Source organism: Petromyzon marinus, chromosome 51, assembly GCF_048934315.1.
Source record: "Petromyzon marinus isolate PM22_M1 ecotype Great Lakes invasive population chromosome 51, UKy_Petmar_22M1.pri1.0, whole genome shotgun sequence".
In the NCBI taxonomy this organism is placed as follows: domain Eukaryota; kingdom Metazoa; phylum Chordata; class Hyperoartia; order Petromyzontiformes; family Petromyzontidae; genus Petromyzon; species Petromyzon marinus.
The window spans coordinates 10,589,775-10,615,828 of NC_133717.1; the positions used below are offsets into that span (position 1 = coordinate 10,589,775).

General features: G+C 49.0%; 1 protein-coding gene across 2 annotated transcripts in view; it reads left to right on the forward strand.

Annotated features, from left to right (window-relative positions):
• The window catches only part of SNX9 (sorting nexin 9), a 47,783-nt gene that overhangs the window by 4,281 nt on the left and 17,448 nt on the right, over positions 1–26,054 (forward strand). The window contains exons 2-14 of one of the 2 annotated variants that reach the window (XM_032973403.2): positions 2,211–2,297; positions 5,056–5,130; positions 8,091–8,279; positions 9,321–9,375; positions 10,653–10,848; positions 13,122–13,206; positions 14,673–14,798; positions 15,922–16,039; positions 19,090–19,220; positions 20,280–20,383; positions 21,518–21,621; positions 23,103–23,180; positions 25,502–25,581. In XM_032973403.2, coding sequence (XP_032829294.1) covers positions 2,211–2,297; positions 5,056–5,130; positions 8,091–8,279; positions 9,321–9,375; positions 10,653–10,848; positions 13,122–13,206; positions 14,673–14,798; positions 15,922–16,039; positions 19,090–19,220; positions 20,280–20,383; positions 21,518–21,621; positions 23,103–23,180; positions 25,502–25,581 — 1,428 coding nt within the window. Of the gene's footprint in view, positions 1–2,210; positions 2,298–5,055; positions 5,131–8,090; positions 8,280–9,290; positions 9,376–10,652; positions 10,849–13,121; positions 13,207–14,672; positions 14,799–15,921; positions 16,040–19,089; positions 19,221–20,279; positions 20,384–21,517; positions 21,622–23,102; positions 23,181–25,501; positions 25,582–26,054 lie in introns of both variants that reach the window. The other variant, XM_032973401.2, reaches the window with a different exon arrangement.

Here is a 26,054-nt window from a genome sequence, read left to right on the forward strand (position 1 = left end):
TAATTATCATATGTGCATTTAGCTTTAGTGGTTCGTACCAGTGAATCACACACTGCACTATTAACCTCGTGACTGAAGTTTGATTCCCAGCCACGGCTATAACATGAATGCCAAATTGATAGATGAACCGATCCTGGACTTCCCTGCCTCACCGACCCACACTGACCAGCGTGGTGAAGCATGGTCAAACAAAGCACTTGACTGACATGGTGTGTGGGGAGGCCTCCATCTAACAGCGGATTGACAAATGGTTGTATATTTTGTATTTAGATGTGTTGCAGATTCTAACGAATCAGACATCAGAGCACAAGATGCCAATAGTGGGCACTATAAAGACACACGTTACTAGATAAACTTATACAACTTAAACATTTGAATAAAAGGGAAGATAGGAGTCGCAGTGGTTAGCGCATCGCGTCATAAATACACCAGTCTGAGTTTGATTCCCGGCCATGTCTAGCATCAAGGGAGAGTGATATCTGGACTGGCAATTGCTGTTCCCCTTTCACCAAACCACACTAACCAGCAAGGTGAAGTATGGTCAAACAACCACCATGGTGAATACGGCTCTGGGGGGGGGGGGGGGGGGGCAGTGATCCCTTCTTGCAGCAATGAAATTACATTTCTATCAATAAAAACAGGAAAAAAATATTTCTTGATTTGAAGCTGTCGTGACTGCAGGAATCCATACTCTATGGTTCTTTCGGTAAAGTCACGTAAATACATTTTTATTTTATAAGGTCACAAAATTTGATTTGATTTTATACGTACGTGACTTTACCGAACGAACCAAATAGTATAAAAAAATCATTTTGAATAGCCGAGCCATCTCTCCTTTTGCTCTTTATTTAAAAAAACAGTGAGCGAACCATACAGTTGGGTTGATGTCCTCTCTGCGGGTTTGGCAGGTTGTTGCGGGACTGCACGGGGGAGTCCACGATAGCCAGCCGGGTTTATTTCCTCAATTTAATTTTAGCTCCTCCAGGAAAGAGGCAGTGACGTCTTAAGGTCTGATAAGGGGACCGCCAATAGAGCAGTACAAAGACAAAAGAGCCATCGTATAGCCTTCACAAACTGTGGGGGCAAGTTCCTGTTTGCAAGCACCTATGAAGGCCGGCATTGCACACGAGGGGGTTGGGTTGTTTAAACCCAAACACACTGCACCAGGTACTCATTTGAGGCTGAGTCGACTTAAGGGAGGAGGCCCAGGATCGGTTAAGATAAATCGTCACTGGTGGTGGCCGTGTGCGGTAATCGAACCCGAGTCGCTGGGTTCTTAATGCAGCGTGTTAACCACTACACTACCGTTCCCCATGATAGAACAATACAGTACGCACCAGTAACAACTTACTGCAGCTCTGGCTGGGTTAGGCTACAAAAAAAGGCCGAGGTGGGTGTGATTATATTATTATGGTTATTTTTGTATGATGCTTATTTAGTCAGGAAAGCCTCACTGAGTCTCGAGACACTTTTTCAAGAGGGTCCTGCCAAGTTACTTAGTCATTCGGGGTCAATGTTGCCGCTCTGTGTAATCCCAATTGAGTAATTTGTCGGTAAATTTTCAGCATTTGGATGTTTGGCCAATAGCAGTTACATTGTATTTTTTTAGCTATGGCAAGAAACCGCGGAACATGTAAGCTGAACACAGAGAGGCACCCGAGTCAGGAATCAAACCCAGTGCCTTCTTGTTGCGAGGCATACTTGTTACCACTGCACCACCCAAATGCAATTTTCATCCATGTACTCTGTAATGAGTGCGTGTACTCGTATGTAATGCACATTTCTTTAAGGACGCTACTGGAGAGTTGGAGGCAGTCACCCTCCAGAATCAACAGAAGGCAGAGGAGTGACGCTCACAACAACGAGCAGTGCCTCGGGCGGATAAAACGCAGATAGCTGGCACAGTATGGGGTACAGGTGGTGCGTGCATCTGCTAGTTATCTCAGTCAGTGAACCCATGGCACCTGGGTCTCTTCGTGACATCCTGCCAGCGAGCCTTCGACACGTCACGTGGCCTCAAAGTGCACCTAGCATGGCACAAGCGCTGGTGGTGCCGTCACCGCCACTAAATGGTGAACGGCGTGTTGTTGTTGTTGTACGTGCACATTACTCGCACGCCCAGACAATACATGGTAAATGGACTAAACACGCGTGTGCGTGTGTGTGTGTGCGGGTGCATGTATGTTCCTGTTGTTTGCTCGCATTTGCAGGCCAAAGTTCTCTACGACTTCGAGGCGGTCCCGGGATCGGGAGAGATCTGCCTTGCAGCCAACGAGATTATCACGGTCACGGACATGGTGCGACACCGCACTCGGACACGTCGCAAAACCTTCGGGGCTGTTCATTAGAAACGAGGAGCACGAATTGCCGATGAAGATGCCTCGCGTAAAGGGGCAGGCCCCCCTGACGGAATGCCGCCGTGCGGTGGATGTGCGATGATGGTTAAATTGAGTTGCTGCTTTGTATTCCAGACACTACCTCGACAGTTTAACACGTCGGCTTGCGTGACCAACGTTAAACGTAACATAGGATCGCGCAAATTTAAATGTGTCGTTGAAAACCGCCACCAGCCGCGACAGCCAGCTATCGCCACATGAAGCTAGTTGTAATCACCAGCAAAAGAATTGTTCTCGAATTGTAAATGTTGTGGGTTTACTCTCCACCACACCGGTCAGATGAAGTAGTAACTCATTGGCACGTTTTGTTCACGTGACAAACCCTACTGATTGGTTGTCGGGTGGTGGCGGGTTTAATGACACATTTATATTTACGCTATCTAACTCAAAAAGGTCCTTTATCATGAAGTACCTCCACAGTTTGCCGTGGCTAACATCAGTGGCGAGTGACACTCAGACGAGCCGGGGTCACCTGCCCAACCGTCAACCCACATTAACCAGCCTGGTCAAACAACCCCCAGGACTGACACGGCACGAAGGAGGCATTTATCCACCAGTGGATTGGCAATGTGATGGATATTTTTATCCTTATTGTTGTCATTACCCCCCCCACCCCCATCGTTCTTAACTGCGGCTGCAGTTAAACCCACTTTAACTAGCGCTGCTGCTGCCACATTCATTCGTCAGTCTTCAATCTTGACCCTGGCACTTGCCACCACCGCCTGAGGTGGAGAAGAAAAAGAACCGAACTTTATTTCATTCACACGGCGAGCTCTGATAACTATTCGGACGCATTGGGGGCCCGCAGACCAATATAGAATGGGTCGTGCCGACGTGTTGCGACTTATCGACAATCGTCTCAGGTGTTTTATTTAGTTGTTGGGTAATTGTCGGTTTCGGGGGGGGGGGGGCGTTTTAGATGGATCGAGAGCGGGAGCTGAATTGTGTGGAGGTGAAATATGGTGGCGCAGCTGGTCTCGATCATTTTGCTGCCACCGTCCGCAGCGTGAATGACGCCTTTTGTTCAAGGCTAAGTGAGTGGCCGTTAGGGGGCCATTACGCGCAATGAGAACCTTCAGCGTAAACATGAAGGGAACTGAAGGTTAAGATAAATTGATCGGGAGTGGTGGTGCACGATTCTTCGATTCCGCTACGGAATCAACCCGGTGGTTGGAGTTGTGATGCCCGGCCACACTGACGTGGGTGCCGAGCGACACCTGAATCCCTCCCGGAGGGCCCCCTCATCCAGCAAGTGATTTACAAAAGGGGCCGTGGTTAAAGACACGAGTCGGATTTCACCGCAATGGCTGCACAACGTGCAAACCGTGTTACAACACTTGAGTCGCGTTCGATAACTTTGGATGGTGTGCGACGTTGGTAAGGGCGCGGCAGAGTTCGCGCGCAGCAAAGTTGCACCATTTTGCAGTCAAAAGGCTTGAGAGCAAGGGCCACGAGTTACGACGCTACGGTTAGAAGCCTGCGACACGTCGCGCAACACGAGCACGTTGATGGCTCACATCCGAACGAACAAAAAAAACAATTGGGCCCCCTTGGCAGCAGCAGCAGCAGCAGCAGGGGCTAAGTGTGTGCACGTTTCTCCTGTGACGCGTGTTGCTTTCGTAACGCGAATTGGATTTAACGCGATGAATGTACTGGGGAACAGGTATTTTCACAACGCGGACGCGAATTGGATACAACGCGATCGAGTGAACGGAACCACGTCGCGTGCGAGTAGGAATAAGCGGTCGTAGCGGCTGCCTCGGCGTAGCACCACGCAAGACGGGATGCTGCTGGATGCTTCTAGGTGCTACCCACGCTCCATCCGTCTTTGTTCAGCCTGCCGCACGCATCTCACGTGTTATCGCGGACCGTGCTTTACCCTGTGATATATTATTTATTACAACGCGATCTTTCCATAATGCGGTGTTATTCAGGAACGCAACTACCGCATTATAGGAGAACGGACTGCACGTACTGTCCCCTTGTGGGTCCTGGACATGGCAGGAGAGGCCACTATGCCATCCTCCTTGTTGGAGGTTCCACGGTTCGAATCCAGCAGCCACCCTGATCATTACTGCGGTGTGCAATGACCAAAAATAACACTCCATGCCGTCTGCTTCACTGTGGACATTTAAGACCCCCTGACGTCATTTCAGGGGCCGAATAAATATAATTTGCCTGCAAATTACTCAGTTGGTTTTATACACACGGCAATCATCACCCCCTTACGAGCAGATTTATACCCTCAGGTCACTCTTGCAAATGCTGCTGCACTAACCTGGTATCTCGAGCTCCCACCAGGTTAATCAAAATAGACTTGAAACTTTCAGACAAGAGGAGCTCTGATGTCCTACAATTGTATATCACACACGCAACGACTAGCTCTTGATTCGGTACTGAGCGTATTTGTCCGTGCGCTAAAAAAAAAACCACAACCTTGGTATTTGTACAAACACAAAAAAATGTGCGGACGTCTCTTAGCTAGATATTAAAAATATGTTGGTGGTATTTGGACACCCACGACACCCAAAGTGGCTGCATCCCTGCTCGTGGCCCCTAGCCCCCCCCCCCCCCCTCTCTCGCCCCCCTTTCTAGCCCCCCTCTCTAGCCCCCCACCCCCACAGCTTGTGTGTTGACGTGATCGATGCTCATGTCGCAGACCATGGGCGAGGGCTGGTGGAGCGGCGTCAACTCCAGGGGAGAGAACGGACACTTTCCAACCAACTACGTGGAGGTGCGCAGAGCCTGATGCACTCTCACCCGTGAAGCCGTCACTTTTGCTTGAAACCCGTTTGATCCACGTTGAGTAGCACGCGTAGCCGGTAAGGGCTTCTTTTAAACTGTGCTACCTATTAACCGGAATCGGATTATGACTTCTATATTTACGGGGCAGAAAAAAATATATATATAATATGCAGGTGCATATCATTATTTTTTTTATCTTATTTTTAGACTGCTGAGAATACATTAATTAAGATGTCCAGTTTGAGGGAGGGCATTGTCCCCATTCTCCCCCCCCCCCAGACTCCGCCCATACTATTAACTACTGATTATTTTACCAGGTAAAGCCCACTGAGCTACCTGGCCAAAAATGATAGCTTAACAAAGCGGCTCATCACGTGGAAATGCATATCAGCCGAAGACTCTAAACGCACGTTGTTTCTAAATGTGGAGGGGAAACCCCAGAGGACCCGGATGAAAATCCACACGACCACAGGGAGAACATGCAAACTCCAAATATACAGGCGTCAGCGTGGGGATCGAACCCACGACTTCCTGTATACCAGGCGAAGTAGTCAACATCGCGGCACCAAATGGCTCTCACTATGGGTTTATGGGGTTCACCGCATGTTATTTGGCCGGATTTCCCATTTTTGGTCGGAAGCTTCCTCAGGAACTGAATTAGTTGCAGGCAAAATGCCCAACTGGAAGCCGGTCTTTTTTTTTTTGCAGCGTTGAATCCGCAAATGGTAAGTAAAAAAGTAATAGCAAATATTGCTCCGTTTCTAACTTTATAACCGTTGTAACTATGTATCCTGTAACAGTCTGCTGCCGTATACGTGTATGAATACATGAAGCCTATTGCCCGTGTTAACATCTCCTGAAAATAGGCCCCCAGTTAACACGTAGCCAAAAGGCCTTCAATCCAATCAGTACTTACATTTACAAGACAGCTACGAAATCTGTCCCCAGAAGGCAGCCATAAAAACGATTCAATGCTGTCGTATATTTTATGTCTCACGAGGCTGCGCGTGTTGGTTTTGCCGATAGCTCGCTCGGTAAGATTCTTTGACCACGAAGAAGTTTTCCTTGCACTGCAAGCTGCTCGGCAGAATGAGTCAGCTCAGGATTTCCAGGATTTTCCAGGTGGCCCAGATGTCCTGTCACCCCGCAATTAAATTATTGAAAACTTAATATTTTAAAAGTAACGTTTTTTTTATTTTACTTAAAACAGAAAATTAATGTGCAAAGGAACAAAAAATGTTCGGGGTCAATTAATTGGAGGTCACGACACATCTGGATCACTCTGGACACGTGAGCAGCGCCCACAACCAGGGAAGGAGTCCAGAAGTTTATTTCCCAACGGGAATAAAATAAAATGTGGGGCCCCGGTAGATAACAACGACGTTGGCTGGAGGTCCCATCCCATCCCTTACACCATCATCGCCGTTGTCAAAGCGAGCGACTATTCCCCAGGAGTAGATTGTTAGGCATATACGCATTATTTAATTAATTAAGGGCGCCACGGTGGTGTGATGTTGATCTTTCTCGCCAGGTATGCAGGAGATCGTGGTTCGATCCCGACCCTGACGCCTGCTGCTGTATATTTGGAGTTTGCGTGTCTCTCTCTCTCTCATCAACATCACGGTGGCTAGGAGAGGTTAACTACCTCGCCTGGTACACAGGAGGTCGTGGGTTCGACCCCGACCCTGACGCCTGCTGCTGTGTATTTGGAGTTTGCGTGTCTCTCTCTCTCTCATCAACATCACGGTGGCTAAGAGATGTTAACTACCTCGCCTGGTACACAGGAGGTCGTGGGTTCGACCCCGACCCTGACGCCTGCTGCTGTGTATTTGGAGTTTGCGTGTCTCTCTCTCTCTCTCATCAACATCACGGTGGCTAGGAGATGTTAACTACCTCGCCTGGTACACAGGAGGTCGTGGGTTCGACCCCGACCCTGACGCCTGCTGCTGTATATTTGGAGTTTGCGTGTCTCTCTCCCCGTTGGTCGCGTGGATTTTTTTTCTCTCCAGTTTTTCCCTCCGCATTTAAAAACGTGCATTGAGATTATTGAGATTATTTTGGTGCTATAAATATTCAAATGTTGGGACACTTTGTTGAGCTCGCATTTGTGGCCAGGTCACTTATGGAAAATAAGTTAATACCTCAGTGGGCTTTGCCTGGTAGGATGTAGATAGTTTCGTTTTATTTGTTTGTGTTTGGGTTAATTGTTGACCTTTCTTGTACTTTGCACTCCTATCGTGTTGTTGTACTGTTTGTTGTTGTAACGTTCTTACCCGCCCCTACTGGACATCTGTGAAAGATATCTTTACAGCTCATCGGATTCCCCCAGCATAAATATTCTGATTCTGTTTAGAATACTTGCTAAGAGCATGCTTTTGCACATGCTCATATGGGACAGAGGCTAGATCTTAATTGTATTCATAAAATTAAATTGGTGGCAAATATGTTAACCAGATTATTGCATCGCCGTATACCCTACATCTCGAGATTAGTTAGTTTGATATTTACTCACCAAACTATCGAGTAATTCAAACATGTTCTTGTTTATTTCTTGTTGGGATGGCTCTGAGCTTGTGGCCCTGGTAAAGTTGTACTGTACAACTTGTTGGGATGGCTCTGAGCTTGTGGCCCTGGTAAAGTTGTACTGTACCCCTTGTTGGGATGGCTCTGAGCTTGTGGCCCTGGTAAAGTTGTACTGTACCCCTTGTTGGGATGGCTCTGAGCTTGTGGCCCTGGTAAAGTTGTACTGTACCCCTTGTTGGGATGGCTCTGAGCTTGTGGCCCTGGTAAAGTTGTACTGTACCCCTTGGTCCTCCCCCCTCTGCCCTCTTTTTTATCAGGCCTGGCCCTGGACCCCGTACCACCTTGGTGGATCTGAGCGGTTGAGTCCGTGTTGACCCCCCCCCTCCCCCATTCAAATCCCCTCCCCACTTAACTTTGTTTCCTCAGCTCATCGCAAACGCACAGAGCAGTGCCCCAGTGCCGATCTCCCAAGCGGCGATCCCCTCTGCAGCCAGCTCGTCTTACAATCCAGCCCAGGCTGCATCCCTCAGCATTGGCCAGGGGTCCTACAATGGGCAAACCCATGACCTGGACGGGGGCGTTGAAGAGAATTCTGCCCTGACTGCTCATGACCAGGTGGAGTTTTCCCGTTGTTGCAATGCAAGCAAGTTATTTGATGTGGGCCGTGTTTGCGTGTGTACGTTTGTGATATGTTTAACCCTGCGGGGTTACGTTGCCAACAGAGGGCAGTGGGCGGTGTGCAGAGGCCAGAATTCCAGGAATGGATGGCAAAGAGGCCTCACATGGCACGTGATGTGAATGTTTGTCCAGTCACAACCTCGCCGAGTCACACACTTTTGTTTTTATCAGAAAGATTCAGATTTTGGTTAGTTGGCCAATTCTTTTAATCATAATAGGTAAAAAATATATATCTAATGGAGTTTAACACATTTCATCCCATTGTGTCAAAGTAAAATTTATATAATTAATGCAACAAGACGATTATATTCATTGCACGTAATGCTTCACCCACACCGGAAATTCGATGGAATTGTACAAATAGCTAAATTATTTTGTTCAGCTCCTTAGTCAAGGCACGATATAAATGAAAATAAGAGAAGATCAAGTAGCTTTTGTTTAGAGTTTATGCAGCCAACTTGGGCGGTGACTTGACCTAGGGGTTGCGCATTCGAAAGCCTGTTGCAGAAGGTTCCATGGTTGGAATCCAGCGGCCACCCTGCTTATTGCTGTGGGCGCAATCACCGTGTTGCTGCTCCCTGCCTGCTTGGCCGTGGACATCAAAAGATTCCCCCCGGTGTCGTTCGCAAAAGAGGAGGCCATTGTGTGCCGGTGTCATCGTGCAAATTTTGCCGAGTGTGGAAATTACCTGCAGATGGCTCGGTTGGGACTATGCATGGCAATAATCGCCCACTGCTGGCAGACTCGTGCCCCAGATGACTCTCGTAAATGAGACTCGCCTCGCCTCTTGAGTCTTCCCCTAGTTGAACAAAACGAACCTGATACTTGAACATCCATCCATGAGCGAGACACACCGCTGCCGCATGGCAGCGCGGAACACCTTGGCATCTTCCTCTCTCCGCTCGCCAAATTTTTCAGCTGAAGCCTCCTTCTTTGCTTGTGCGACAGAATGCAAATGCTCATGCCGCCTCCTACCAGGGCATGGAGAACCGGGGCTATGACGAGTGGAATGCAGCACAAGATCCGTCAACAGGTGAGAGCCAAACCACAGCCAGGGCTGCAGCACTTGAGGGCATTGAGGGCCCCTGAGCCATCATTCATAGGGGTTGCAAGTCCATTGGTGGAACAAAAAAATCTAAGTGCGCCCACAGATCGTGCAATGCGCTCCAATATGCGTTTGTCCTATGGAGTGTGTAATTGCTGGGGAGCTTTGGTGTCGTGATTGCGCACCGCGCTACGAACCCGGCGCTCGCAGCCGGTAACTCATGTAGGTGGCGAATATCCGAACCTTTACTGGGCAAATGGATTGGGGAATAAACACAAGTCAGAGACAATTATTTTTGAATAAGTACGCCACCGTAGACACGGCACACTGCGAGAAGCGATGATGGGCATACCGACGAGATTGGTAAAGTGAATAGCAGCCAAAGAAGAGAGGGCGTACCCCCACGGAGATGGAGCAATTATATCCGTTCGTGTACAGGAGTTAGAGGGATTGTGAAATTTTCCAGAATGAGGGATGGCGAAAGCGTGGGGACGTCTTCATCCAGCAGTGGGTAGACCATGTATGTCTTCTGATGAAGATAATGATAGTTGACCCCAACATCGATTAAAGGGACATACACTGCCATCGGATATTCCCACAAAGCGTCGAGTCATTGTGCGCACTCCCTGTGGCGAGATGGAGTGAAGCTAATGCAACGCATAGACACCCAAAGGGATTATGCAATAGACGGCACAAATTAGTCTCAGCTGGCATTGAGAGTAGTTCAACATAAGTGACATTCCATATCGTAAGTGGAGCAGCAAAGGAACGTGAACATTTTCTACGTTAGTAGGCGACGTTAGGTGACTGATATGTCGGCCGAATGGCTGAGAGGTTAGAGGGGAGAACCGGCACAGTTGAGTACCTGGGTTCAACTCCAGGCAGCTGCCCATGGTGAGTTCATGGTCTCAAATTGGTCACAAATGACTGCACAAAAAAACACCACGTTACATTTGGTTTGAATTCCTGCCCTGAGAATAATAATAATAAAAACAATTTGACTGTCATATGACGAACATTACTTTCATATGCTGAGCGGGAGAAAAAGAGGTCACTTAAAAGGATCTCAGAAGTAGCTCTGTAACATCCACTTCTGTGGCCCGTTCTCTAACACGAAGCGATACGTTGCCCTGTGACAGATCTGAATGGATTTTAACCTCATGACACGACGCGGATAGCACAATCGCGATAAAATTTGGGGGAAATGACAAAAGATGATCAGAAAAAACCGCGTCCACCCATCCTCTCGGTGTCGTCCCCCACAGTACGAACTGGGGCCAATGATGACGCCTGGGAGGCCGAAGTCTGGGACGATGCGAGCGAATTCTCGCCCATCACCCCCGTAACCCCCCAGCCCGGCACCCTCTTTGCACCGGGGCAAGGGCAGCAGCAAGCGGAGGTGGCCGCTCCTGGGCCCTCCTCGCTCGTGCGGACCAACACCATGAGGAAAGGCCTGCAGAGGTGCCCGTTTCACTCATCGCCCAGGAGCAGCATTTGTTATTTACGGGAAACGGAGACTTTCGAGCTGCTTGGTTGTGGACTGAGATGCTGTCGCGGTGTCGTGGATGGCACGCTGGACTTGCAATTCGAAGTTTGCCGGTTTGATTGGATCTCCCGGTGCGCGACAGTTGAAGTGGTCGTCAGGTTTCTTAAATCTCCCCGCTCTTCTGTCCAACCGAGCAGTGTAAATGGGTACGGCACGCTTTCGTCAATTGGCAGGATTGCGTGTGGTGGGGTAAAGTGTGAGGACTCCCACCTGTTCCAAAACATTTGGCCGGCGAGGAAGAGTTGACAAAATATCCTCCCGTTCTACCTCGAATAGGGGCCCTTCCAGCAGCGATGTGAATGGGCAGTTGAGAAATGCTGCACCTTTACCATTGCACATTGGTGAACGTTGAACTTTTATTATTGCTGCATTGTGCTTAAAATGTGGCGATATGTTAACTACCTCGCCTGGTATACAGGGGTCGTGGGTTTGATCGAGACCCTGACGATGCATATATATTTGGAGTTTGCGTGTCTCTTCCTGTGGTCGCATGGATTTTTCGCCGGGCCCTCCAGTTTTTCCCTCCACATTTAGAATTAACGTCACGTGTTTAGAGTATTTGCCTGCTATACATTTCCACGTGATAAGCCACTTCGTTCAGTCATCATTTGTGATAGTCAGGTCGCTTCTGAAAAAGAGCTATACAGCTCAGTGGGCCTTACCTGGCAAAATAAAAATGGTTTAGTTTAGAATTCCATGACATCACCTGCAGGCATTATTTGATGAGCAATAACGATGGACTGTAGTAGTCATAATATGAGTGCATCATAATTGAAATAGTAATGCAGTATAGTACATGGAGTATAAATAGTTATAGTGCATGCAGTGTTAATATATATTTTTTTATCAATCTGCATGCCAGTAAAATTAAAAGTTTTTGTGCAGTGTTCGTAAATGCATTTGGCCCGCTGAAAGCTTTCGTTATTTTCTGGTAGTTATGGTCCGCCGATTGGCTATTCAAATAGGTGGGGGAAATAGCTCTGCTCATGAATAAAATAACATTTTCCATCTCATTCCCTGCGTCCTCAATGTACTTACAGTATATAAAAGATGAAGGCCATCTTAATGTGTTTCACTCGAATTACATACTTTCTATAAAGTATATTTAAAAAAGAAAATTACATCTGGATTCCTAAACCCCTTTTACTAAAAGTAGCAGAATTCAGTTTGAAAAGCATACGATCCTATGCCAGAATTCACAATCGTGCTCCATGCCAGCCCTGCAGAAGTAGGTTTTAATTGAATCCTAATAAATCCAGTCTGGAGGTGACTGCATGGTTCAGGGGGCAAACATTGAGCCAAAGTACCCCGAGCACTGCTGAGAACCTGGGTTCGAATCCAGGTTTTGGCTATGCATAATGAAACCGGGTTCTTAAATGTATTGAATACTGTGGTCTCAGCCCAATCACCAACGGCAGAATTAGAAAAACGAATTCTGTTAAATCTTTATTTGAAGCTTTCGTGACTGCAGGAATCCATACTTTTTGGTTCTTTCGGTAAAGTCACGGAGGTCGAAAAAATAATAGATCGCGACATTTCGATCGCAACGCAGGCAATAGCTTCCGTTGCGATTGAAACGTCGCGATCTATTATCGAAACGTCGTGATATATTATCGAAATGTCGCGATCTATTATTTTTTCGACCTACGTAATTTTACCGAAAGAACCAAATAGCATAGATTCTGTTAAATTTGGTTTTCATATAATTCAGCTTATGCCAGCTCCGTGGACCGAAAACAAGTTTGAAGTTCATGATGATGCAATGCAATCCCCTATACCAGCGCATGCCAGAAGGTGCAGCGGCCCCCTAATATGGACAATAGTCAATTTAAGGAATCTGCGACATAGTTGTCTAACATCGCCTTCCATAAACCATAAACAAACATCGCAATGAAATGTAAAAAAAAGAAGACTCCAGCCATTCTCAAACTACCAGTGGATGAAGGCCTTCCCACGGCGTGTCGGTCTTGGGGGTTTGTGACCATTTGTGACGAAGTGGGGGGACAGCAGAGGACCGCTTCTGATATCGCCAAACAACCACTGCTGTGACACCGTCCACCCAAAAATAACAATTGTGACGCGTGAATAAAAAATCGTCAAATTAGAAATGTTTTTTTTAATATATATCTGCTTGTGGCAGTTGCGTATTGGCGAACACTCACAAGAGGCGTCTTGGTTCTCACTTCAGGTTTTCTATGTATGCCAAGCACGGCATGGACGGCTACCTGTCGGGGAAGGTCATTGTGAAGAACAAAGAGAGGATTCTCATTATGGTACGTTGTGTTCTGTTGTCCAACTTTCCTCATTGTTTGTGGGTATTCTTTTTTTTTATAATGAGAATGTTCTACTTTAAAGCAGGCTGGGGTCTTTTTTGGTTGAAAGAACTTTAGCCTCACAGAGTTTCCAAAGGGTGGGAAAACAAAACAAACAATCAGTCACCCAAAGCTGGAAGTTGGACAGAGAGGGGGGGGGTAACTTAATCATGAGGGTCTCCTTGTTGAAAGTTCCAGCGGTTCAATGTGAAAACGACAACGTTCGTAGGACTTTCCCCAATGAATAAAACGCAGCGCCGTGCCCACAGAATTATTACATGTCAAGGGGCGGCAGTTGGAACGAGGTCTAACTTTAGCACGGCCACGTCTTCTGCCTGTACGGCAGTTAACACCGCAGACAAAAACTAATTGTGGGGCCATGTGGGAGACAGCCTGTGATTAAATCACCCAGATTGCACCCAATCTCGAAAGCTAAGTGGGATTTTTTTTTTCCTGGATAAGGTGTGCATGGCCAAGCTCCATAACTTGGCTTTCTCAAGATCTGATGCTGATGGATGTAATCTCCAGCGGAACGTCGTGTAAAAGTGTCAATATGTTTTGCTTGCTTTGCAACATTCCTATTTTGCCCACGTGACAACTCGATCTGCCGGTGTTTCCCCTCCACATTTAGAAATACGCGTTTAGATTATTCGGCTGCCCATATAAATTCCCACACGCAATAAGGCACTTCGATGAATTATCATGTGCGGGTGAGGTCGCCTCTGCAAAATAACTCATAGCCAAGTGGCCTTGACCTGGTAAAATAAAATGAGTTTAGTTTATATAAAAAAGTGATGTCGTACCTACACGATCTAACCCAAAATAGTTAATTATGAATTTGGTGACGTAGGACTGCGTGGCAGTGTGGTGGGCAACAAAGGGCAGTGCAGAAAACCCCATTGTAGTTCTGTACTTCTATGTTCCCTGACTTCACACCTGGACTGAAGCAGAGTGTGGGGAGGCCTTCACCCAGCAGCCGATTTACAAACGGGCTGTTCACGTCGTAGTCATCATCGTTTATATTTCATGCCGCACCTCCCGTGCGGTACATCGAGTCACGGGAATAAATGGGGGTGGGCGGGGTGTTTGAGATCATTACACAGCGAGAGAGTGATTGCAGACCAAACCCAACATTCAAAAACAACATGGTGCATCGCACATAACACACTTAAATTGTAGAGCTAAACTGTGTTCGAGACCCACTCGCTCTCTTTCTTTTGTTATTTGAGTTACGTGGGGCCACGATCATTGGGGACACAATTGGTGGGGCCACGATCGGTGGGGCCACGATCATTGGGCCCACGCTTGACCCACCACAGGACCCTCGCGCTACAATGCGATGTTGGTGCCACCTCCGCATTCCTCCTCACTTTCCCTCCGCGTCTCTCCCCCCCGCGCTCTCTTTCCGCCACGTCTGCTGGCTTCAGGAAAGCGAGCTGGGTGCCGTGTGGGAATATCCGCCGCTGCCGCTCATCTGCATGGTGGACGACCCCACCAAGGGCTCCAAATTGCACGGGCTCAAGAGTTACATCGAGTACCGCCTCATCCCTAAGGTGCCTTTCCTGGGGTCCGGGTGATGGGGAGGTGGGAGGGGATGGCTGGGCACCTGGGGGGGGGGGGGGGGGGGTTGGCATGCGACCGATGACCGCAAGTTACGATGCAGTGACGTTTGTAATATTCACAACAGTGAAATTGATGAATGCTATGCTCATGATAATTATTCAGAATCTTTATTTATCATGGAGGAATCCGATGAGCTATTAAGCTCAGAGGTAGTAAAAATGTTGATAATTACGATGACATTGATTATTTCTATTTGATGGCAGTGGTGGTGGTGATGATGATTATTAAACTTGATGATAAAAATTTGTAATATTGCTAATTGGGATTAAATGGGAAACATTATATTTGGTTATTCATGACGATCAAAGGCAATATTGATAATATTGATGGCAATTGATGATTGGTTTGTTGATTTGTAAACTTAAAGAGGAGACATTGCTTGTAATGTGGATGTGTGTGATTTGCTGCCTGCATGGCACAAAACTGATTTTAAAGAAGATCATTAGTAATTTATTATGTTTCATAAACTTAAAGAGGATAACGATGGTGATAATGATCGAGGGGAGGCATACTGTACGTAACGTGTTATTTGACAGGTGCCTGTAGGTACACTCTGATGATGTTGCTGGTGATGAAATAATAATAATTGGTGATGCTGATTTTAAACTTCACGAGGATACTGTTTGCGGCATGGACATGTGTGACTGGTGTTAGCAGGACATGCTAAGCGATCATAATGACGATGACGGTGATCATTAACTCGGAATGGAGGAGGGTTTGCATGAACGCTCATTAGCCGCCCTCTCTTCCAGGTTTCCCTGATTAGGTCGGTCATACTTCCCCCTCCCCGGGTGTCCCCTCCCCAATTAATCTTTCATCTTCTCCCCCGATGTGGTGCCCTCCCAACTTGGGCGAGGCAGTGGCGGCGGGGGGTGCGGGCTCCCCCCCCCCCACCACTCTCCTTCATGTGGGTCCACTTGCATCGGGGACCATTTTCCGTAATCCGTGCCGTATCGGGGCTCGCGTTATGTAGCAATGAAATCAACAACGACAACAAGATGATGATGATGGGGATGGGTTTGTGATGTGGCCATGCGTGATGCTTGCTCACAGGACACACTGTGCCCTGTGAGCCACCGCTACAAGCACTTCGACTGGCTGCACGAGCGTCTGGTGAACAAGTTCGGAGTCTCGATCCCCATCGCTCCTCTGCCCGAGAAGCAGATGGCAGGTCTGACACACGCACCACCGCGCACACACACACACACACAAAGTACAGACAAAGATCCTCCCCCATTGCCTTAACAGACTGTTGGGGCAAGTGCTGTTAGCGAGCATCTATGAAGGCCGGCGCAGCACATAAGGGGGTGGGTGGCCAGCACCTCGCCCGGGCCACCTTTGTCTTCGCATTGCTGATGCTCACACATCGTACCAAGTACTAATTTAAAGCTGAGTCGACCTAGGGGAGGCCGAGGACCATTTCAGATATTCATCGCTGTTTTTTGTCGTGAGCTGGAGTCGAACATGGCTCGCCGGGTTCGTAGCGCAGCGCACTACCCACTGCGCCACCGCTCCCAGTGCACATGTGGAACATGCACACGTGTGTAGTGTTCAACACACGTGTGGTGTTCAACACGGAGATACACTCTGGACTGGGAGGCAACACTTTTATTTAACAACTTCCCTAGCGGGTAACACTGAACGTAACTCGGGTTCTCTAGTAGGTGATGTGGCTCACTACGTGAGTAGCGAGTTAACTCGAGACGAAGAACCGGAGACGACGAGACGCGGGACCCAGGCTTGATTCCACCGACGAGCCAAGAACACTCTCGGAACTGACCCTTGATGCTCCTGGGCGTGGCCTCGCTCCGACTTCGGCCACGCCCCCTTCGAGACCGTTCCTGAAGGATCTCGACCCAGCATCACGTGCCCCATTCAGGCTACCACGTCCTCCCTTGCCATCTCTCTCAGGCCATCGCTAGGACTATGCCCCCTAGGGCTGGCTGACATGCCGTACTTACTCTGGTGCGAGAGAAAGGCTCCAGACGCGCGGTTGCACTCCTGTAACAGTAGCTGGCGCGAAGCAAATGAGCACACGCAACATTTGCTTGGAAACACACACACACACGCTTATGCATGTACGTGGAACAGAGCCAACCGTGCTAATCGCTTACTTGCATGTGCGTCAAAAACAAACGGACACACGAAACGCACGCTTGCACGTGAATGCGTGCGTTTGTTATGAACAACACCCGCGCGAGCGCTGCATCCGAATGCTTTCGCCCACCCGACCCGACAACATGTTCCCTGACCCCCCCCCCTGCCAGCACAATATCGGATTGTCGGAGCGAATGAGCAGTGTGCGTGTCAGGTTTAACGTTGCCGCGGTGTGCTCCGGCCACCACGACGGTGAGCCGCTGACGGTGGCACCGGCGTTGTGAAATGGAATAAAGGTTGGCTCTGGGCACTAATTAACGTGTACAGGGACTCCTCTACTTGCGAACTTCCAGAGATACGAACAAACCTGTCCCTATGTCCAGTTACCTGCTCGGACCGAGGGTCGTAAGTTCAACCGCCGTGCAATAGATGGCGGTGGTGGTGGTACCTACACCTGCATCACATGAAGAACCGGTGGCATCTACATCTACAGGAGATTATGCAACTTTTAAATCCATTCGCCGTGTTTAGTGTACACGCCGTGCAACATGTTTGGGTCGACGGGAGTAAAGTTTTACTTAAGAACAAGTCGTCTTACAAACAAGTCGACTTTAATACAAACAGACCTCTGGAACCGAACTCGTTCGTAAGTAGAGGAGTCCCCGTAGAGCCGCCCTCCACCACCCGAATAGGGGTCTCATTAAAGCTGTGCCGCTCGTTGTCTGTGATCGTTAATTAAATTACAAAAACCGCGTGCTACGTGCCCCCCCCCACTCCACCGCGTCACCGCCACGTGCCGTATAACAATGCTCGTGACGTCAGTAAGTTACCCAGGAATGCCTCGTCGAGTCACAGAGCTCTCTGTCTTTAAGGAGGGTCACGCATCGGGATGTTTGACCTATCCCATTAACCAGGGGCGGTGCCAGGATTTTGACTTTGGGGGGGCTGACTTCAATATTCTGAGATATCCAGTGTGTATGTTTTCCAATGGGCGCCACAAATGTATAAAACAAGTTTTATTGGATTTGAACGCGGAGTTTATTAATAGGTCGGAGCCGCTGATGTGGCTAATAAGTTCGATAAGTTCGAAAGGCTGCCGCTCAAGCAGCCTGCAGGGCAGCACACAAGGTGGCAGCACAAGGTGGCAGCCTGCAGGGCAGCACAAGGTGGCAGCCTACAGGGCAGCACAAGGTGGCAGCCTGCAGCATTTTGCAGCAGCCGGATATCCGGTTATTCCGATTAGCGACTTTCCCAATATTTCAGGGGGGGCTGAGCCCCCCCCCAGCCCCCCCTGTGGCTCCGCCCATGCAATTAACATACATCTTGGTTACTTCTGTCACTGCGAGAGGCACTCGTGGTGACAGAAGTGTCCAGGTGAATCTACTTGCTGTTATGCCGTCTTCTCGCCACCTTGTAGCCGAGGCCGGTTTGTCATGTGCTCTACATTTGCAGTCCTTTTGTCAATCCACTGCTGGATGAGGGCCACCCAATGCCGTTGCGGCGGTTATTGTGGAGGTGATTTCACCGTACTTCACCTCGCTCGTCAGTGCGAATTAGTGAAGGTGGGTGCGTAAACATTGCGGTGTAGTGCAGTGCACCATTTGATTTTGCTCCACTGCCCTCTGCTGCCAATGTAGTCCGGATTTCTTAGTTTTTGCAAATTTTCCTCATCAAACCAACACCATACCTCCAAGGTAGCCGAATGTCTGTCACACGGCCTGCATGCGTGGTGCGGTGCCACCTCGCGTTGCCTCGTGTGCCATCTCATGCGTGTGCCACCTCTAAACTAAACTATTTTTTTATTTTGCCAGGTGTAAGGCTCTTTTTCAGAAGTTACCTAGCCACGAATGATAGCTCAACGAAGTGGCTTATCGCGTGGAAATTTATAGAGGCCAAATGCTCTAAACGCACGTTTCTAAGTGTGGAGGGGAAAAAAACCGGAGGACTCGGAGAAAAATCCACGCGACCACGGGGGAGAACACGCAAACTCCAAATATATAGGCGTCAGGGTCCGGGATCGAACCCACGACCTCATGTATGCCAGGCGAGGTAGTTAACATCACGGCGTTCCTCCCTGCGTGTGCCAGCTGGGTTCTCGCGCGTTCCCCCCCCCCCCACCCAAAGGCCGCTTCGAGCACGAGTTCATCCAACTGCGCAAGGAGCGTCTCCAGGCCTGGCTCAACCGCATCTGCCGCCACCCTGTGATATCCCAGAGCGAGGTCTTCCAGCACTTTCTGAGATTCACCGATGAAAAGGCGAGTCTCACAACTCGAGCAAAGACGGGTGGTCCTGTCGAGCTGTAGCCATCGAACCAAGACGTCGCGTCACGTCGCGCGCTTGAAGATGCGCTTATGCGGCCGTCTGGAATGCTCGTCCGGTATTAAATCTAGATCGAAAACTCATTTCTTCAGAAATGAGTTTCGTGTTTAGTTTGTTTGTCCTTCACCCCGCACCTTTGGTTAGCATGGTTGGCTATGTACGGTTACGAAAGAAGTTCAACATACATACCTACATGCATACAACATACATATGTAACGAGTTCTGCGACGGCCTTGCTGCATCCTGTATCTCATACTGTAGAGGCAGTGGTCTGGCTTTTGGCGCTGTACCTGGACATCAACTTTGTTCTTCTGCGATGTTAATGTATTTACTAAAGAGCATATTGAATGTGTCCAATCTCATCAGATCGTGCAAACTAAGTTTGGGTTGAGCCTGGACAGTGTTTGGATGGGTGACCACCACACTGTGTTGTGGAGTCAATTGGCGACTAGGTTGAGAACGATCAACTTCTCTACCCTCGTGTAATCACTGGTGGTCACTCTTGATTCGAACCCAGAATCTCAGCGCGGGTGCTGACTCGGTGATCTGACCCCTGTGCCAGCAGACCACTTCCTGGACGGACAGAAACCCAAGCAGACAGACCCTGGCTTGCGGCTCTGCCAGCTCGGCGTGACGATGTGATTCTATACTCGCGTGTAGCGGTCATGTTTAGGAGCTAAATGCAGATTTCGAGGTCTGATAGCCACGACAAGAGAGCTTCAGGAGAGGGTTCGTGTAGTTTTACTCCTCCCCCCTACTCCTCCTCCTCCATTGAAGGAGCACAGACCACAGTGGTATGGTCCATAGGTGGGAGATGGTCGCCTTTTCACAGTTGCCCACGTTTGTGTTTTCATGTCACCTTAAACACAGCCATAACACCGTCATCTAGGGCGAAAATGGACATCATTAATTTCAATCCAGATGATGTATGAATGTTGAACTTCGTTCGCACCACACTTAGCCGACCGTGCTAATCGGATGATCTCTCTGCTCAGGCTTGGAAGACTGGCAAGCGGCGAGCGGAGAAGGATGAGGCTGTTGGTGCCGCGCTCTTCTCCATGGTGGACACCCCGCCTGACGAGATCACGCTGATCGCCACGTCCGTATACCCTCAGCTTCGTGTTCTTTTTTTACTTACTGCTGCTACTACTTACCCTTGAAATGCCGTGGCGCCGATGTCTGCCCTGGTCGCCGCGTCAGAGGTCGTGTCGCAAGGGCAGGAGACGTTCCTTCTTTTTATTTTGTATTTGATTAAAGTTCTTTATTAATCTATATATTAAAAAAAAATTTTACGTAGAAAGTGTTTTTATTGAGGTACGCACACAAGTTCCGGTACAACGTGCCGAGGATTTCTGGGGAGGAGTCGGGGCCGAAAAACTGTGGCAGGGGGAATGGGGGAGCTCTCCAGCGCTTGGGCGAGTCGAGGAGCAGGGAGAGCAACATTGCTCGATGCTCCCCACCGAGTTTGTTGGCATGGAACCTCGAGCAAGGAATGAAATGGGGGGGGGGGGGTCCCTGACCAACGAAACCAGTGCCTGCTCCCTCCCACACCCCCTCTGGCCCATGGACTCCTGTGCAGCTGCACCAGCCTGCACTCTGAGTCACTTCTAGAGGCGTGACCAGCCTGACCCTGCATGGCACGCTCCCTTTCTTGCTAAAGAGAGCTTTGCCACGTGCCAGTTCTTTGGCGTTTACATGTTACATTTCAGTTCTCAGAGCTAAAAAGAGGGTGTATATTTACTGTAGACGGGTCCAAGGTAATGGAGTTCCAAGAGCAATGCAGACAAATAATACACAGTACTGCAATGAAACGGGCTAGTTTAAAACATTGCACCAAGCTGCTCTGTATAAACATAAAAAATGCCACAAAACGCGAACTGATGCTCATATTAAGCATCATAATTGTAGGTTCTGTGTTCCATGCTGGAATCACATTACCGTGGAATAGATGATGCTATGATTTGTGTTTGACAGTTATTGGCGAACCAGGCTGAGATTATCACCGCACACTTTTATTTTTTGCATCGTTTTGTCATCGTTGGCTGCCTGCGTTCCGACCCCCAAGTCCTTGGGTGATGCACGGGCCCTAACGCTCTTAACTTCTGCGTTGTATAAGCAGCTCCCGTTGGGCCACGAGCCGCGTATAATTGAGTAAACTTTTTAATTGAAAATGCGTGGGGAAACAGAGAGAGGGCGGGCGGTGCTCAGAGGCGCCGTTTGTTTTGTATTGCAGGGAGCAGACCCTCGAGACGTTCGGGAGGTTCGTGAAGGCCATGGATGAAACCACCAAGACGGTGTTGTCTGTTGGGCAGGACCACTGGAAGACCTGCAGCACAAGTGTGTGAATGCATATTGCGGCGTCACACTCACCGCAAGCGTGTGATTGCATACTGTGTACAATACAATGTCACATATTAGACTCTGTGGGCATTGAGGTCAAGGCGGATATGTACAAAGATTGGCTACTTGAGTATATATATAAATGTACAGTCACACCGTGCGCAGTTCAGTCACCGGGAAAAAAATGAAGCACAAACTGCATTAAATATAGGGGAAAGCTTCACTGTGCTTGAGAAGTAAGCAAATGTACAGGAGATTAAGAATACCATGTGTGGAAAGGTCACAATGCACAAATGCTGCACTGGATGCGAGCAGTTAATTGGTCAGAGCACGTTTGTAAAAGTCAGATATACGATCTTGTACTGTGCTCACAACTGGAATACCTGCACGACAAGCGTGTTATTCGTGGGAATTGTCACACTCGCATACAAATCCACTCACCCACGGACAACCCATGTAGTGGAGGGAATGATCCTTTTAACAAATTCCTGCGGAGGGAGCTGGTAGGAATGTTGAGTTGCTCGGTCAATGGCCAGGGTCAACGGGGGCACCACGTGGTGTATTCAGCACAATATGCCCGACTGTGTGGGCGGGCACAAGCCGGCGTGAGTAGGTTAAACGTTGAGTTTTATAAGGGTACCACGGGGTGACCAGCCCCTCCCCACCCATCCCCACCCCTCCCCACCCAGCCCCACCCCTCCCCACCCAGCCCCTCCCCACCCAGCCCTACCCTCCCCACCCAGCCCCTCCTCACCCTCCCCTCTCCACCCAGCCCCACCCCTCCCATTGTTGGATGCACGACGGACGGACGGACACAATAATCCCGTGGGCTGGTGTAACCAGAGGTTCCTACGAGTAATATGGTCTGCACGGATGGATTCACGAACTTTCTTTTTCTCTACTGCCATCTGCTGGCCACCGTGCACTTCGCAGTCGGTTTGGAAGTAAAATAAGTAATATTTAAAAAAAAATTAAACATGCTTTTATGAAATGTACTAGTAATGGAAGAACTCCACGACTCCAGGAAGTGGCCCCGAAGCTTGCCATAACGTAAGGGACCGTGGCCAATTACAGCCAACGTCAGTTGACCGTGGACAATTAGACCCAAGCCGAAACATAACATATAAAAAATAATGTTTTAAAATATATTTCTTTATTTTTTTAATGATAGAATATAGTATTGACATCAGTATGACATATGTATACCAAGTTTGCAGTTGATACCACATTGGGATGTGGGTTAAAATTGAGTTACACGATTTGAGGTTACAACATCAACAGAGTTAAATGAAAGCGTGTAATAAAAAGCCCCGTGTGATCCAACAACCCCCGTGGCTCCCAAAAGCTCAGCTGGATCGTAGGCATGCGACACTTCGCCCAGCGTGATAGCAAGAAGGGGCGGGATCTCAATGTGTCCCTGTGACGTCTCGGGCCCCGCAGTGACGCCGCCCGCTCGCTCGCTCGCTCGTGTGTTTCAGCCCTGTCCAAGGAGCTGCAGAGGTTCGGCAAATCGCTCGGTGACCTTTCGGATGCTTTCAAGGCCAGCGCCTACACGGGTACGTAAGACGGCACTCTCCCCAGCCCCAAGGTGCACCGTAGATCCCGTTTCTGCCCAGCAATGCTGCAGCCCTCTCTAGCTTACCAATAGAATCGCTGTGTTCCCATGGCCCATTGGTGAAGCAGACCCAAGCTGTGGACCGAACCATTATTTCGAATGTGATGGCACGGCTCGATTTTTTTTTTGTCCAAACGCTTATATAGAGGTGCGCACGTCTGGTGTCTCGGCAACTGAAAAGCCCCAAGTCACAATCACAACTCCACCCACCTTCCCCTCATTTTCGCTCAGTGGCAGCAGGAAACAATCCGAGAGATATGGTATATATTTTGAATAAGCGTCAAAGCATCCCGTGGTTAGGTTACCATCCCGAGCCAAGAGAGAGAGATATATATGTTTTTTTTCTTTCCACCATATTTATTCACAACACAACCCTGGAATTTTACTGAACCAAGGAGACGCCATTAAACGTGCGTCTCCATTCAGTGTTGGCCTCACGACGATGGTCCAGGCAAAGGTTTATTGCTCCCTTAGGAGAGGGAGTCATATGGCCCACTAAACAAGAGCCACGTGGCCCACTAAACAAGAGCCACGTGGCCCACTAAACAAGAGCCACGTGGCCCACTAAACAAGAGCCACGTGGCCCACTAAACAATAACCACGTGTTCCACTAAACAATAACCACGTGTTCCACTAAACAATAACCACGTGTTCCACTAAGCAAGAACCACGTGGCCCACTAAACAATAACCACGTGTTTCACTAAACAAGAGCTACGTGGCCCACTAAACAAGAGCCACGTGGCCCACTAAACAATAACCACGTGTTCCACTAAACAATAACCACGTGTTCCACTAAACAAGAGCCACATGGCCCACTAAACAAGAACCACGTGGCCCACTAAACAATACCACGTGGCCCACTAAACAAGAACCACGTGGCCCACTAAACAAGAACCACGTGGCCCACTAAACAAGAGCCACGTGGCCCTCTAAACAAGAGCCACGTGACCCACTAAACAAGAGCCACATGTCCCTGTCCATACTGGCATTGCCCGGTAAGGCTGCCGTTTGAGTCTGGATCGAGCCCCGCTTGTCCGGTTCAGTGAAGCAGACAGCTCGCCTCCCAGTAGCCATGGCAACGTGGCATCGTTTTTTGTATTGTATGTTGTAACTTTCTGACCCGCCCCTGCTGGACATCTGTGATAAAAAAAAGAGTTTCATAGCTTATCGGATTTCGTTCAGGATAAATAAAAATTCTGATTCTGAAATGTAGTAAAATGTTAAAGCCAAGCAATTTATGGCCTTTTTGCCAGTGAGGCTTCTGTTTCTCACTCACTAAAGATCACCCAAGTGCAGGCCTTGCATCAGCCTGATGCCTGCTGCGCGTGTACATTGTCGATCCCTGCACCCACATCGTACGGAGCCAGGTGTGGCTTATTTCACATTCAGCGAGCCTCCTGTTGCCGGTGTCAGCGTCGCCGGCGGTGGCGGAGCGTGGTTGGCATGGACCCCGGTGCGAGGAATTAAATGGGGGGTGGGGGGCAGGGAGTCCCCGCCTGCCCCCCCCCCCCCCCCCCACTGTCCAATTTGTGGGACCCCGATGCAGTTGCACGGCCTGCATCACCTCTTTTGTTTTGATCACTCGGAGCCTAATATGGGCAAAGATTCCCCGTTTAGCCTAATGGACGTATTGGGGAAAGAGCTGTCAGCAGGCACCAATTAAGACTGGTGTGTCTTAATAGGTGCTCAGATAGTGTGGCTAGAGGCATGCCAGGCCATACGTGCCAAGAACCATTCCATGGCACCTTTGTATGTTGAACTTCTTTTGCACCGTACGTAGCCAACCGCGCTAATCGGAGGTGCAGGGGGGGGGGTATAAACAAATAAAACACAAAAAGCTGTTTGTCCCATATGAAATCTGGAGTATTCTTGCCAATAACATCTGGTAATCCACCAGTAATTTGTTTAGCAAGCCTCACTGCTGATGAGACCCAAAAGGTGGAAACGGACCAGAGTTTGCTGTTGCTTGATAATTTGTCTGGAAAGCCAATTAGGTTTATGGAGTAAAACTTTATAGAATATGTGTATTCTGAGGGACAAAAGTGGAGTTCTGTTTATATTTACTTTTACCAACGATGCTCCCACAGCTACTCATGGGTTATTTTACAGACCACCCTCGGATTTCCAGCACCGTTCTTTACGCATCACACCAGGTGCAAACCAATGTGCTCCTGTAATTGTAATGCTGCTGCTGCTGCTTTCTTGCCAACTTCCGGCCGTGCCTGTGCTAAACAATGCCTCATTAATGTCTGCGCTGCAGGGGAAGATCCAACCCTGACAGATGCGTTGAGCAAAGCCAGCCAGACGTACGACGAAATCGCGACTATTGTCATGGAGCAGGTGAGTGAGTGCGCGCGCGTGTGTGTGTGTGCATGTGCGGGTGAGTGGCTGGGTGAGTGTGTGTGTGTGGGGAGCGGTAATTTGGCGGTTAGCGCTACGCTGCGCTACAATTCCCGTTGACGGCCACCACCAGTGACGATTATTTGAACCTGTCCCGGGCCTCCCCTAGGTCGACTCAGCCTCAAATGAGTAGCTGGTGCGGTGTGTAAACATTGCCACTAGGGAGACAAAGGCGGCCGGGCGTGGTTTTGGCTACCCATCCCCATCGTGTTCCCGTACCGGCCTTCATAGGTGCTCGCTAACGACACTTGCCCCAACAGTCTGCTGAGGCTATACGGGGGATCTTTGTCTTTGGATGGGTGGCTGGGTGAATGCGTCTGTGCGGAGAGTGGTAGTTTGGCAGTTAGTGCGCTGCGTTACCAACCCGGCGAGCTGAGTTCGATTTCCGCTCACTGCCAACACCTGTGACGATT